The sequence below is a fragment of the Aaosphaeria arxii genome, assembly GCF_010015735.1.
Source record: "Aaosphaeria arxii CBS 175.79 unplaced genomic scaffold BU24scaffold_10, whole genome shotgun sequence".
Taxonomy (NCBI): domain Eukaryota; kingdom Fungi; phylum Ascomycota; class Dothideomycetes; order Pleosporales; genus Aaosphaeria; species Aaosphaeria arxii.
Window position 1 is genome coordinate 206,915 of NW_022983483.1, and position 15,257 is coordinate 222,171.

Below are 15,257 nucleotides of genomic sequence, written 5' to 3' on the forward strand. Positions count from 1 at the left end.
ATGTCTGATCCTAGTGAGCAAGGCGGCCGCCCATTGGCCTCGACTATTTCCCATACCGAAGGCAACACTCAGTCAACATTTCATCAACCTCGACGACAGCGCAAAGACTCTGCATCATCAGATGAACGTACCCAAGGCACCAAATCCACTCCATCTCGACGCCGTCCAGGAACCAGGAAAGAGGGTTCATCTGGCCCCCACGTCGGCTCCTCCCGCGGTGCCCGTTCCACGATGCAACGATCCACCAGCCCAAGCCTAGTTTCGCCAGACATGAAGCCCATTAGCTATACCAGGACCGGCCGTGTCAGTAAGGCTAAGAAAGGCCTCAAAGTTCATGATTGCGAGTGCGGAAAGGTACGTTCCTTCCGTCCCCAGCTCTTTATCGGTCGTTCCACCACCAGATGCAAATGCAGCGATCATGGAATCCTCGCCATGTGGATGCTCAACGCACTGCACCTGCAATCTAGAATAGAAGAATTTCCTTTCCAGTTCGCTCGACTAACTGCTTCCACAGTCTTATACCCGTGCTGAACATTTAAGGTCAAGCTCCCGTTTGCCTAATAGCATAGATGGAATTAGTATTGACATCACATCTAGACGACACAAGAAGAATCACGCTTCTGAGACACTGATTTGCGAGTACCCGGACTGTGGGAAGACTTTCTACAGATTAGATCTCCTACAGAGGCACCAGGAAAGACAGTGAGCAGAATGCACTCCAGCCCGCCCATACATCAGTCACTTACTCTTCATAGTGGCGAGACTGGTAAAGATTCTCAACTCGACTCTTACTTCAGCCCACAACCTTCTGCAGAGGTCGAAGATCAGACAACAGCTGTTCCCCAGCCGCCAACTATCATAACTGCTCTTACTCCTCACCATGAATATTTTTCACCAGTGGTCGCTTCTCCCATCCCGGAGACGACGCCAGACCCAAGGTATACCCCAGATACTTTTCGTACTCCCAATCTTCCTTCGTCAAGTTTCAATTCTCGTCCATTTCCTCGTTCTTCTCCGAATTTCAACTTTTCTTTCAAGTGAGTTTCAGCAGCGCATCAGATGTCATGTTCTTTCTTTTGTCTGATCATCAAAGAGTTGAAATGCATTTACTAACATCCCCAAGCAGTGTGAACAAGGCTGCTCGCTTTTCGCCCCATCTACATGGCCAACCAATGCCTATCCAAGTCGAGGGACTGCAGGGCAATCCATTTCATGATCCCTTCAGCGTATCGCCTTCGAGTGGCCATGCCTCGCCCTATCCCAATGCCGATTATCCCTACTTTTCCAGCAGCCAAGCGTATGTCCCGCGGACTCGCGCATCGTCTGAAAGCTCTTTCAACGATACGCGCTGGGTCATTCCTTCGCGATCGCCTATATCGGCAACCTCGACGGGAACCTATACATGGGGATCCGAAGCCAGGCCAGTCACCCACATACCCTACGTCAATCCTGGATACCCTATGCCCGGCATGACCATTCCACCTGCTTTGCATAGCATGTCTGGATACGGCCCTTCTTATGGTCCCAAGTTGATGGCACAGAGAGATGAAGAGGAACAGTCATACCTGTTCCCTGACCAGTCATTCGGTATGGAACAATTCGCAGACTCCTCTCCGTTTGGACAATATCTTGACACTTATTGGAGACTCTTTCACCCATCTTTTCCCGTCGTTCATCGAGCTTCATTCGAGCGCATGATGGCCCAGTCGCCAATGTTACGAGCTGCGATGATCGCGATCGGCATGCAGTACTCGAACGACCCCAGCGCCAAGCGCAAGTCACGGATCCTTCACGACCGATGCTTGAAATTGCTCAGACAAGTCAGTTCGCCTCCTCATGCGCATGGACAATGAGTTCAAGACTAATATGGCTGCAGAGAGATCAAGAAACGATGTGTGAGGAAGAGCGGCTGTGCGATTTGCAGTCACTTTTCTTGGTTGAATTGCTCTCACAATATCGTGCGAGGCGCGCAGCTAAAAAACTGTCATCTCGATTCGAGAGCCTTTACTTCAAGGTGAGTGCTTTCCTGTCCTGTATTCTTCTTTATTGACTGACATGACTAGGTACTCGCAAATTTCCGAGCATCCACCACTAACATGATGAATGAATTACCTATGTTAGCACAGCCTGCGCATGCCACCAATGAGCGGTGGATGCAATGGATTGGACTTGCTAGCCAACAGCGCCTATTGCAATGCTGTTTTGTGTTGGAGTACCAGCAAGCATCTCTCCTTGCACGGAGCTCTCCATCGCCGACGGATTCAATTTCAGGCATGGATCTACCTTTCCCAGTTCACTCAGCCATGTGGGATGCGGCCGACTTTCCAGAGTGGGCAATTGCTTGCCAACAATACCCTTACATGCCAGCTCTTGTTCAAGACGTCAACTCGGACTTTGGGGCATCGCTCTTTGACCCATTCCAATCGTCTGTTCTCATTGCTGTTCATTACAACCAGGCCAATAACAGCGTCTCTTACATCACTCCACCGCCGGATTCCATCGACCACTTGCTAGACCCATCGATCCTTACCCAACACCGCCTTTTCACAGCGAAGCTAGTGCAACTCACACCTGTCCGTTCTTTGTTGGCCGTTGCAGGAGAGTCCTGGATCTTGTCCGAGAAGATTCCTACTCCTCATGCCTTCAATAACCACAAGGCAAGCGTACGAAGCTGGGCGGAGGGGTTGTGGGTTCCTGCCGAGCCTCAAATATTTCCAGCAAAGGAAGCGCTCAAGCTTGCAATTGACATTCTGCAACAAGCAACGGCCACACCTTCTGATCAGCTCCGGCTCGAACTCGGTGCCGATATGGGACTTTATTTCGCCACATTAGTCGTTTGGTCAATCACAGCTATAGCGCACAGTCGAATGGTCGGCCCTCAGCCGTCGCGGAGCCATCCAATGCCGCATCAAACACCCTCTCCTCTTCCCTACGATGGATTTAGCGGTGGGCTCATGCCAGCAACCCCGACCCATCTCTCGGCCACGAGCTCTAGGACATCACAATCACCAAACCCCATGCATCCATCAACAACTGGACTAATTCCGACCTCACACTCGTCTCCCATTGTTCCCACTTCGCACGGGATGATGTTTTCCGAGATCAATGCCACCACCGAGGAATTCCTCAGCAACGCAAAAGTCGAACTCGAGTATCTCGGCTTGGTTCCCATCTGGCCTCGCGATGTCATGCAATGGCAGCATGGATGCTCAGCGTTGCTACGCTGGGTAAAAATGCGCCTACGGAGTGGTGCCTTCGACGCCCGGGACAGCGTCGTGGGCGCCGGTCCAACCAGTGCCAGCACTGGACACGGTGGTGACGGTCAAGGTGAATTGTTAGACGGCGTCATCAACGTCCTGGATAAGATGATCAGCCACGGATGGGAGGGCTGGGGCATCTAGTAGGTCATTCTTCACAGCCCTCGGGCTCATTTTTACTGCATGCGTCGCATTTGCTTTATTTTGTTTTCTTCTCCTCATCTTCATTTCAATTTCGAGCGCCTCGGTATACACGCGTGCATGGATGAGCATCATCGCTTTTCCAGGAGTTTTCTTTGATTGATTCCGCGTTTCTCAAGATTTCTTCCCACTTATCTGGAGCGTCTTCTTCTTACGTTCCTTCCCGCGACTGTTGGATAGTGCATCGGCATAGCGAGCGAGGGATTTTTCCACATGGCATGGCATGACTGGCATTCAAAGACCTCCTGGGCACCGTCTGCATATGACGGAGACTTTACGAAATGATGGAATGTTTTTGGAATGATCGCGCGGAATACCCTTGAACACACAAATTTGCTCTGGCCACATATTTCCCTTCATGTTTTCGATTCGATATCTTTTTTTCCGACCCCCGTCTGTTTCTGATATTTTTCGATTACTGTCTCATGTATTTGTACTTCATTATTCGTTCTTTCAATTTGTTTATTTTCTATTCCATTCTCTTTTGCATTGCGACTCTCTGCCTATTTCTACACTTGTCCTCTGCATTCATCGCGGGGTCACTGTATCATCAATGTCACTTTGCCGCATCATCGTGGTCTAGATTTCTCTATCCTTTCCTCATTGTCACTGTCTCCTTTGTCGTCGTCCTTGTCAGCATTGTTGAGCGAACCATATTGCATTGAGCGAAGCCAGTCCTCCTTATAGATACCCGACACACCCAGGAGACATGTACACATCCTCTCCGCCGAATAGACTTAAAAATCAAGTATCTTAATACCACGATACAAATCCATCATTTAAAAATCCAAACCAAAACGAATTCATTTGAGAAAATATGCGCCCAGTCCAAAGTAAAAGTCTCCTTAGGTTGCTAGTCGAAGTTGCCCAGAAGCGCAAACACGCTCTTTGATCTATAATGGCGTGATTGCGACCAGCCAAGTTGCACAACCTCCATAGGCGGGGGCAGTGGGAAAAGCAATTATCGACAACAACCAAACCTCGCGACCTTCAGCTTCAAGGCTCCTAGATATACAAAGTTTTGCTTTCACAACAACACCCTTCTATCGCCCATCGACTGTGTCTAGTGCATGCTTCATCGTCGGTGGCTGCGCTTGTGATTCCTGCTTCTCGCATTTTCTGCGCCGTGCGTGTGCCCGTCTGGGAGAGTTCACGGCTTCTAAGGACTCGTCGCGTGACTACTTGCAGTGTTCTGTTCATCGCGAGAAGTAGTTGCGTCTAGAAACTACACCGCGTCGCTCCATCCACGGACTATTGTGAGCCACCATATAATCTCCCAGTGTACGGGCGACACCACTCTGGACAAACCTGACGATCACATCCAAACCTCCCATCTCCCTCCCCCCCAACATCAGGAACCACATCATCCACCATGGCACCCGCAACACCCCCCGAGACCCCAACCTCACCTCAGAAGCCCCCCATCCACAACATCCTACTCACCCTCCCCCGCACCTCCTCGCACCTCCTAACCCGCATCCTGAACCTCCCGTCCCAGCCGTCCATCCACCGGCACCCCTCGGACGGCTACTTCTTCCTCGCGCCCACCGTCCAACGCTTCTCGCACCACCTGGCCGGCAAGCCGCTTCCGGCCTGGACGTCCGACGAGCGCGACGCCCTGCGCGACGCATTCCAGACGTCGTACGAGGAGCTCGAGGCCTTCCACTCCGCCGTCGTGGCGGCCGGCAAGTCGTCCTACGTCAAGATCCACGTGAACTGGCTCATCGAGCCGGTGTCCGAGACGTCGTTTCTGTTCCCCGACCTCGAGCAGCAGCAGCTGTTGCCCGCGCCGTGGACGGTGCAGACGGCATCGCAGGGCCCGGACGCGACGAAGAGTGCGCTGAATGAGACGGCGGTGCCGGATGAGGTGCTGCGGGGATGGAGGCCGACGTTTCTGGTGAGGCACCCCGCGCTCGTGTTCCCGAGTTTGCTGAGGACGGCGATTGATAATGAGGGGGTGGAGAGCGTGCTTAAGGGTGAGGCGACGCAGAGGTGGGAGGCGACGTTTCATTGGTCGAGGGCGCTGTATGAGTTTTATGATGGGGATGGGGAGGGGGAGGGGAGGGAGTCGAGGGTCGAGGGCGTGAGGTATCCGATTGTGGTTGAGGCGGATGATGTGGTGGGGAGGCCGGAGGTCGTGAGGTTGTATGCTAGGGCTGTCGGGTTGGATGAGAAGTTGGTTAGGTATGAATGGGAGAGGGCGAGTGAGACGGAGGTTGCGGGTTTGAGTAAGGTCGAGAGGAGGATGAAGGATACTTTGCTGGGGAGTCGGGGCATCGTGGGAGGGAAGACGGCGGAGGGGCTGGTGGTTGAGGATGAGGTCGTGAAGTGGGGGAAGGAGTTCGGGGAGGTGTTGGGGGAGAGGTTGAGGGTGCTAGTTGAGGCGAGTATGGCGGATTATGAGTGGTTGAGAGAGAGGAGGTTGAGGCTTCCGTAGCCAGGTTGTGATGATGAGTTTGCTTTGGCGGGCGTTAAAAATTTCATACTGTGATCTTCATATTTGAAGTTGTTGTCATCTGATGCCCTGATATTCATGTCTACAAACCATAGATTCGGGGCAGAACGACATCAAGATCAACTCAACATCTGGAACCCGTGGCAACCCCAAGCACTTCAGACGAAACGGGAGTAATAGTTGAGCCGTGTGAGGGCATTATCACCCACCGACGACTATCATCACCACATTGAATCAGGACTCACCGCCTCGTCGACTGGTTCCATATCTGAAACTTCATATGAAGAACAAATGTAGAACATATGTAGGTCACACTAAGATCACACTAAGGTCACAAACTGGCACGGATTAGCAGAGACTGGCACAGATTAGCAGAGATTATTATATATTCTGACATTTCTTCGTATATCTATACACATGTTCTTACATATCTTCACATGCCTTTACACATGCCTCGTACAGCCTTTACATGTGCGACTCCCATGGAAACGAACACTGCCTCGAACACCGTATTCGCGCAACCGGTTCAGTCATCAAATCCTACCAGCCACAACTAACAAGAAACAGGTTCTCAGATATCGGTGTGGGGTCGTTCGTCGTATGTTCGAGAGAGACGCCATGTCTGTCAAGGCTATGTGTGAAGATGTGTGATGAGAGGGTACGGATTGTGATACATTGAGGTTCTTGAGGAACTGGTGGATCATTAGTTGGTTTGGTGGATAGAGAGAGGGATTACGGAGAACGTTGGTGTTGATCGCGTGCATGTGGCGGTTGACACGCGAAGGGGAGCGCTTCTCAACGGGACATTGCGTCTAGTTTTGAAGGAGAATCTGTAGAGATCTGGAAAAGAAGGGGGAAAAGCGGTCAGAACTAAGAAAGTTGACATTGGCAAAGTCGAGTTCTTTGTGTAGTGAAGTGGGCGACGACGAAGACTTGGTTTAGATGGACTTCTAGAATTACAGTTTTGATAGAAGATTGCGTACCAAACATTCCACTCAGGAGATGTGGTGCACTTGTGGTCTAGGAATTCCGACCGTAGACGTTGAACATGTGAATGGCTCTTACGTGATGATGCAGGGACATAGCACCATCGGGTCAGCGTCTAGGATAGGGAAAGCTGTCAGCAAGACGAATATTTAAAATTGGATTGCCGACCGACCATGGCGACTACTTCTTGCTGATGCGTCTTATCGTCATGGGAATGCTACACGCACGGCAGACCCATCGTTTGATGTGACGATTGCTTACTTGGTACTCTCCCAAGACGCAAGAGAAGTCAATTCCGGCAACCATTCAATCGGGTCTGACGACCACATTTCCCAAAAGCACAGAAGTAGGACACGGTTGCGGGTCATCCATGGTTGATGCTAGAAAAGTCTTTTGCGGAAGCCAAATCAAGTAGGTAGACAGTATCTCGCGCGCATTGGGCTTCAGTAATCATACTTGCACCATGGAAATCGTGAATTGGCCCACTTACCGCCTTTCCTCCATCGAGCACATTCAACCATGTCCTCGTGGAGCCGTATGCCGAACTAATCGACCGTCAAAAGTAATATGTGGATCGGAAAGATTGAAGGCACATGCGAATCTTGGGTTGGAGGATGTTGTGCAATCTCAGGATCGGGATGGCGCATGCTGTTCGACTCGGAGGATTTGTATCTTCTAAGCTTTGCTTTTTCTCCCTGCACTCAAATCTCTTTCCGGTAATGGCGGAAGGAGAGAGGAGACGGTTTGGTTCAGTTTTGCAGTTTATGTTTATGTAACGTTACAGGGATCTAAGACATTTCCACCAAAATAATCGCCAGGCGGTCGATGGATCGCTAGTTGTGGGGAAAGGGGCCTGGTAATCGACGAGCCGGTGTATTGGGAATATGTAGGCTAGGGTTGGCTGGCATCAATGTGACTCCTTCTGTGTGACGCTGGCGGGTATTGGTGGGAGATATGTGATATCTTCCTGAAGTGAGTGATGGCCTTGCAACTTCCTGTGGGTGCGTACAGTAAGCTGCAGAGTACCAGGCATCATGGACCAGATACTCCATAAGCCGCGGAATTGGTCATTCCGAAGTGCTACGAGGATGATGTTTTGAGGGACCAGCAACACGTACGTCGAGTAAACAATGCACGCGCCGCCTGATCGGAAGTGCCGGGCTGTCACAGCTTAAGGAGTCCTCATACTGAGCCCATACCGGCAAAATGAATTGTGGCTTGCTGAATGTTCGGATTGTGAGATGGATAATTACTGGAGATAATGCGCCAGAGCGGGATGAGACGAGAGTGTCGATGCCCTACACAAATAGGGACGGAAACATTCATCCCATGTAAATTTAGTCCAAGAGAGCGAATACTGCGATCCGGTAGGGACTATCGTGTTCGTAAACTCTGTGTTGATGGACGCAACGCGGGAACGATATCAGTATCCTAGGCAGCCCCATTATTTCTCAGCCTCGCCGTCTTCAGAGTACGGCTGCATCCGAGCCAATGCACCATGTGATGCCCAATAAATGGCAAATCCAGGGTACCAGCGTGAACCTAATCCAGGGAACGTGATGTCCACGGTGAGGTTGGTGCCCAAGTCGCCGGCACTCTCCTTTAGTGCAGCTGAATTGGCCCCCAGCCTGTCAAATCGGCCCAGAACCACAGTGTCGGAATCTGGAGGACCCAGCGCGATGGATCCACTCAGGAGCAAGCCATTTGAAGAGATTTCGAAAAGCAAATAATTAACTGGGGAATAATCAAGAAAAAAGAACTTCACTTCTCGATTTCATCTCCTTCAGATCATTCTCCGCCAATGTCGTGGTATAGGCGGGTGAATCGAGGATGCGGGACGCTTGCATCCATGTAACGATAATATGCGTACTAAGAGGCCCCTTGATACATTTAAGACGCGAACGCGAAGTTGTGGGCCGGATCGCAATAGGAATAACACAGCAACGCTCAGAACATCTGGGGTCGCCGAGCAAAAGTAAATTGGACTTGTCCTGGACTTGCTCGCTGCGATTGAGAGGCCGTGGCGCAGGATGCTTCCAAGGATCGAACGAGCGGCGTTCAATTGTTATGAATTCGTGGATAAGGCTTGCTAGCTTCCCTAGATGTCGAACAACCAATTTCGATCGATCGGATTGTGAGGGATCGAAAGGCAGATCATCATCCCTTTCGATGCAACTACTGGATACGTGCGAGATACAACACCAGCCCGACTAACGTGCTGTTTGAACAGATCGTTGGCTTGTTTTGTCGAGAAAGCCAAATTTGGTGTTGTAATCGGCGCGCACTGCCGAAGGCTCGTTGCTCCCTACACCTCTACTCCGACACATGAAGAGGAGGCCAGGGACCAACCGCATGGCGCTGTAGTGCTATCGTCATAGGCCGCTCGAGCTTCTGATCAGTGCGTGGATCATCCTCGTGTTCCCAGCCAAGATTCAGCTTTCAAGACCGTGCGTCGGGATCGTCCAATTTAGGTAAATCCCATGATTAGAATGAACGCCTCCTTCTGTAGATATTGCAGCAAGGGCATCGTCCCCTGCTTTGGTGATGAGTTTCGGAACCAGGATATCTAAAAGCGGCCTCGTGGTGGTCGGCGAGATGGCCAGGGCACCAGTCAACATCGCCGGATTATATAGTACATGAATTCCCTAGATCAAAGTGAGTGACTACAGTGTGTTCTTCACCATTCGCGCCGATTGACCGTATCGTATCGACCGCATCGTATCACCCAATCATCTCCAAAACACGATCGGGAAGTCCACATCCACCACATCTCATCGGAAACTGGTCAGGAAACCATCATTCTGCTCAGAACGGCCGATTTTTGGTGCACTTGCCAAGAGAAAGATTTGAAACATGATCAAAGAGGTCCCTACAAGACCCACGATGCGTCTTTCGGAAGAGAATTTACGCAAACATAATGCAGAAGTAGGTGCATGCTCTCAGTGATTGCGTTCCGGGAAGACAGCTGACACCTTCTTAAAGAATTCACATGATGACCGGATACGGAACGAAGAAATCGCTGTAGCTGAGATGGAGGCGTACCACCGGTTGGTGGACGACATGGACGATTTGGAAGATGCAGATCTTCATGTCCGCCAGACTCATCAACACCTACGACAGGCTGCAGAGGCAGGAGGTCTAGACACAGTTCAGCTGGATCCGTCTGAGACACCGCTTGACCGATTTATCAAGCTGCACCCACTACACGACAGCCATCCATGGGTGGCTCGATGCGCATTCCGAGAAATGGGTGCTGGATACGATCCTCACGAAGCAGTCGACCTCCGAAAGCTGGCATCCGAGATGCGCACCGTGGGCATGTCCTCGAATGGATTCCACGACCGAGACACCGGAAGCCTAAGGGCCTCGTCTGACACGCTCTCGGTGTCCCGTTTCCAGGACACTATCGAGGCACGGGACGAGGAGTCAAAAAAAGAAAGGCCAAAGGGAAAGACAAGAAAGCAGAAGAGGTCTAATTGGTAACTGTGGAGTCATACGGTTCCGGTGCTTTCTTTTGTTTGTTGTATGGCTGCTTTCTAGCGCGGAGTTGGGATAATTCGTGGATTCTTGTACAGGCGTTCATGGGATTGTTGTATGATACACCCTGTAAACTAGTAATTGGCGCAATGCCAAAATTTCATGCCCTGGTGGGCCGCGTTATTCATACGATAATATGGATCGTTATGCTGCTGTTTGATTTTCTTCTTTGCCATGGCATGATTGGCCAGGAATCGAGTGATTTCGCTGGCATAAGATTCAAGCCCAGGCGTGACCGTGGCGCAAAAAGAACAACCACGGGAAGAAAGTCACGATGGTCGACACAGACTTCCATTGAGTCCGCAACCACCAATCAGAACCGGCTGCACCGTGATCAATGCCATTCAATGTTTGGCAGCATGATGAAGCACCAATTACAGGCGACGCAAGACTGAGTAATTAACCGCGGTGGAGGGCCGCAAAAACGTAGGGCGGGGATGGTCGCTTGACCCCATCTGCGCTGGTTAGAATGTTAATACGAGTATCTTCATTGTCTATATCCTAATCCGACCGACCATGGGCCATGGCGGGGGAAAGATCTTGCAAGGAACCGAACTGCGCGGGTCAGAGAAGGATGAGTACAGTAGGTGAGTGAATGAGTACGGAGCATGACGTTTGATCAGCGAAGACTCTTTCTGAAAAGTTGTTCGAAAACCGGGGGAGCCGCTAATCGGACCGAAATATAAAGGGTTGTGATTGGTCAGGAGTCGGGCACTGGAAAGGCACAAGACCTCGAAGGGTTAGAAAGATACGAGAAGGTGGAGAATGGAATTTTTGGAATGATCAGGGCTTCAATGAAGAGAGAGCAAACACACCTTCGAAACCAGTAGTAATAATGATGAGAAGCCGAAATTGGAGAAGGAATTGGATTCCATTGATTGGTACACTCAAACGTTCCCTCCTTGGTTGAATGGCTCCTTGCTCCTCTGTCCTATGATAATACCTTGAATATATGGATGGACAATAGACGCATTCACAACAACGAAACAATAGTTGATGACAAGAATAATGGCTGTATAGAATAAGGCTGAGCGAACCAAGGGCCGCTTCTTCACTCCCTCCCTCTCTATTATTGCCAATAATACAAAAGTTGCACTCGTTGCTTGTTACCAAAGTACTGGAAGTCTATTGGGATATACAAAAGGATTCGTTTGCCCTCTGTCCGCCCAGTCATCCCACTCCAACGCCCTCGTCTGACTTGCTCTCCCCACGGCTTCCGAAGCACAAGATACAACTTTCAGACCGACAACAGGAAAATCTTGTCCTTATAGAGTCCATCTTCCTGCGCCTTGTCCTTCACTGAGCCGCCAACAACCGACCAACCGATCAAGCGAACAGCCAACCAGTCAACTTTCGCTTTGCTGTCTCTCCAGACTGCAAGTGCAAGTACAAGCACAAGTATCATTATCTGCACTTGTGAAAAGTCAATAACTGAAGATATACTAAACCAGTCCATCTTTCGTTGAAAGCAGCACATCGCGGCATCCTGGACTCTGATACGGCGAGTTCATAGACAACTACTCCATACAAGTACAAGTATTCTTGTTGGTGGAGGGCGAACATTCCTCTCCAACGTTTCCCGCCCCACTCATCACGTACCTGCTATTCGTACCCGGGTACCCTACCTGTAGTACCTACCAATAGTACTTACCCAATTCACTCCACCCAGTCCACTCAGGTGCATACCCCTACTTGCTGGGACTGGTACTTGCTGATACTCGCTCGCTGGTACCGGTCTATATAGTAGCGGTCTGAACTGCCCCCAACTTATCCCCCGCTGTGTGCCGTCATACAGTACTTCACACCTCCGTACCCTTTTCACCTCTCAAAAATCTACAACACTCCTACACCGCACAAAGTACCACCCTCGTTGGCGCAAACCACTCCACCACTGTCCCTCGCATCTTTACCTTCAACGACCTACTCCGATCGACTGCCAGTTCGTTCCGCCGTAGCATGAACTCGCAATTTCAGCGTACAAGACTTTCATCCGCTGGCCTCGACCCCTACGCCGCTCCTGCTCAGTACTACGGGACGTCCCACTCCAAAAGACACATCAAGTACCGCACCTATTCTGCTGTGAGTATACTACCATCCCATGTTTACACTGCTTCCTCCCCCCAATCGCATCGCTAATATCTTCCCAGAATTTCGACCTTCACAGCGGACGCAATGCTATCGGTGATGCCATCAGCGGTTTCCCCAGTCGTCGCTCCAGTCACGGTATGTTTAATCGAGCTACCCGCCCCCTGTGGAATGTCGTGTTACTGACAAGGTATTTAGACGAGCTGTATAGCCGCCCCCGTAGGTTCCTGGTCCAGGTCGAACCAACCCTGAAAACCCTACTTGCCCGCGAGGACACCGATGAAAACTTCCAGATCACAATCGATGATCATGGCCCAAAGGTGAGAATTCTCCCAATGATTCTGACCCCGACGACCCACACAAAGAACGTCTCACTGACTGACATTCGTAGCAAATCTCGCTTGGAACCTTCAAGTCCAACGCGCATAATAGTTTCGATATTAGAGGCAACTACATGATCTCGAACTTGCTCCAAGAGCTTACCCTCGCCCAAGAATACGGACGGAAGACGATCGTTCTCGACGAATCGCGTCTCAACGAGAATCCAGTCAGTCGCCTCTCCCGTCTGATATCTGATACCTTCTGGGATGGGTTGACGCGCCGCATCGACGGCTCCAACATTGCCCAGGTTGGAAAGGATACCAAGGACTGGACTGATCATCCACGTCCGCGTATCTACGTCCCACGCGGAGCACCCGAGCAGTATGAATACTACACTCGGATTGCCAAAGAGCATCCCGAGATGGACCTGGATGTTCAGTACCTGGCCGAGAACTGCGTCGATCCAGCCTATGTACGTGACTTGAACGCCGCACCAGGCCTTCTTGCAATCGCAATGGAGGAGTACACGGATCCCGCGACCGGCAAAAAGGACATGCGAGGACTCCCGTTCATTGTGCCAGGCGGAAGATTCAACGAACTTTACGGCTGGGATACCTACATGTCTTCTCTCGGACTCCTCCTCAATAACCGTGTCGACATTGTTAAGAACATGGTTACCCACTTCTGCTTCAGCATCAAGCATTATGGGAAGATCTTGAATGCCAACCGATCCTACTACCTTGGCCGCTCTCAGCCACCCTTCCTCACCGACATGGCCCTTCGTGTTCATGACCGCATCAAACACGAAGACGGTGCCTTGGACTTCTTGCGTGAAGCTGTGCTCGCGGCCATTAAGGAGTACCACACCGTATGGACCAGCAGCCCGCGCCTGGATCCCGAGACTGGCCTCTCCCGCTACCGGCCCACTGGTCTCGGAGTTCCGCCTGAGACGGAGGCATCTCACTTCGAACATATCCTGACGCCATACGCAGAGAAGCACAATATGACGTTCAAGGAATTCGTTGATGCCTACAATCACCAGCGGGTCGAGGAGCCCGAGCTGGACGAATACTTCTTGCACGATCGTGCTGTGCGCGAGTCCGGACACGACACATCTTACCGCCTGGAGAAGGTTGCTGCCAACCTGGCGGTAGTCGACATCAACGCCCTGCTGTACAAGTACGAGAGGGATATTAGCAACATCCTGAGCAAGCATTTCGGAGACAAACTCGAGATACCCCCCGAGTTTGCCGCGCCTGGTCTCGTGCCCGGCACGTTCGAAACGTCCGCCATGTGGGACCGCCGAGCCATCAAACGAAAGGCTGCGGTTGACAAGTACCTGTGGAACGACGAAGCCGGCATGTACTTCGACTACGACACGGTGAAGAAGCAGCAGACAGACTACGAGAGTGCCACGACGTTCTGGCCAATGTGGTCGGGCCTTGCCTCTCCTCGCCAGGCTACCCTCTTGGTGGAACGCGCTCTCCCCAAGATGGAGATGTTTGGAGGGCTAGTATCTGGTACTGAGAAGTCCCGTGGTGCTATCGGCATCAACCGTCCCAATCGCCAGTGGGACTACCCGTACGGATGGGCCCCGCAGCAGATACTTGCCTGGGTTGGCCTTGATCGTTACGGGTACGTGGAAGAGGCACAGCGACTTGCATACCGTTGGCTGTACATGGTCACTAAGGCGTTTGTCGATTACAACGGCGTGGTCGTGGAGAAGTATGACGTTACACGCGAGATCGATCCCCACAAGGTCGATGCGGAGTATGGTAACCAGGGTAGCGACTTTAAGGGAGTTCCTCGTGAAGGGTGAGTAAATCATAACATTGAAGCCCGAAATTCATATACTAATCCTGTTGATAGGTTCGGTTGGGTCAACGCCAGCTATGTCTTCGGCCTGAGCCTCGTGAGCGCGCTCCAGAAGCGTGCGTTGGGCAACTTGGTAACTTGGGATCGCCTCACCAAGGCCACCGAGGAGGCACTCGAGATCACCAATTAGCCTTCCTCCCCCCCTTTGGATACGCAGGTGACAAGAATGGCTCTATTGAACTTTAGCAAGCACCCGGTGGTTACGGGAGGGGGATATGTGATGGGAGAGATGGGGATGGAGTCTACGCTTGTGCTGCAATCGATCGAATTGCCTCGCCTAGTTTACGTTTAGATGCATTCTTCCAGATATTCATACTGCTTTCTAAAACCCCCGCCCCCTCTTCAATGCGTGTCTGATGCTCTACAAGCCTCGAGCGAACGATGTACACATGTGAGATGCAAGTCAGTGCCCACTCCTCTCGACAGGAGCACATCGGACCGAATCGGAATGTAGCAAAGACAGGACGGGAGGTTGTGCCACCGTCGGGTGCGCAGACGACTTTTCATTCGTACCTTTCAGAACCATTGCCCAATTGGGT

The 15,257-nt window shown here is 51.3% G+C and overlaps 4 protein-coding genes across 4 annotated transcripts; all 4 read left to right on the forward strand.

Moving 5' to 3' along the window:
* BU24DRAFT_436201 (uncharacterized protein) lies at window positions 1–3,401 on the forward strand (the record flags this gene model as incomplete). Its single annotated transcript, XM_033530142.1, has 8 exons — window positions 1–354; window positions 515–540; window positions 598–702; window positions 756–1,037; window positions 1,127–1,297; window positions 1,331–1,820; window positions 1,877–2,014; window positions 2,064–3,401. 8 exons carry the CDS (start codon window positions 1–3, stop codon window positions 3,399–3,401), a joined length of 2,904 nt encoding a protein of 967 aa, XP_033379116.1.
* Window positions 3,402–4,416: 1,015 nt separating this feature from the next.
* Window positions 4,417–6,286, forward strand: BU24DRAFT_495982 (uncharacterized protein). The gene has a single exon (XM_033534167.1). It carries the CDS (start codon window positions 4,831–4,833, stop codon window positions 5,893–5,895), a length of 1,065 nt encoding a protein of 354 aa, XP_033379117.1. The 5' UTR covers window positions 4,417–4,830; the 3' UTR covers window positions 5,896–6,286.
* A 3,467-nt stretch (window positions 6,287–9,753) lies between these two features.
* BU24DRAFT_454351 (uncharacterized protein) lies at window positions 9,754–10,425 on the forward strand (the record flags this gene model as incomplete). The annotated part of the gene is made up of 2 exons (XM_033531309.1): window positions 9,754–9,825; window positions 9,883–10,425. 2 exons carry the CDS (start codon window positions 9,754–9,756, stop codon window positions 10,381–10,383), a joined length of 573 nt encoding a protein of 190 aa, XP_033379118.1. The 3' UTR covers window positions 10,384–10,425.
* A 1,729-nt stretch (window positions 10,426–12,154) lies between these two features.
* On the forward strand, window positions 12,155–14,974 carry BU24DRAFT_45719 (glycoside hydrolase family 37 protein). The gene is made up of 5 exons (XM_033531515.1): window positions 12,155–12,516; window positions 12,585–12,660; window positions 12,721–12,842; window positions 12,914–14,658; window positions 14,713–14,974. The coding sequence occupies exons 1-5, from the start codon at window positions 12,394–12,396 to the stop codon at window positions 14,846–14,848; spliced, it is 2,202 nt and encodes a 733-aa protein (XP_033379119.1). The 5' UTR covers window positions 12,155–12,393; the 3' UTR covers window positions 14,849–14,974.
* Window positions 14,975–15,257: the final 283 nt, after the last annotated feature.

Coding starts and splice junctions, on each gene's coding strand:
- BU24DRAFT_45719 (XM_033531515.1), top strand. CDS start 12,394: ATGAACTCGCAATTTCAGCGTACAAGACTTTCATCCGCTGGCCTCGAC. Junction 12,517..12,584: donor AGTACCGCACCTATTCTGCT/GTGAGTATACTA, acceptor ATATCTTCCCAG/AATTTCGACCTTCACAGCGG. Junction 12,661..12,720: donor CAGTCGTCGCTCCAGTCACG/GTATGTTTAATC, acceptor CAAGGTATTTAG/ACGAGCTGTATAGCCGCCCC.
- BU24DRAFT_495982 (XM_033534167.1), top strand. CDS start 4,831: ATGGCACCCGCAACACCCCCCGAGACCCCAACCTCACCTCAGAAGCCC.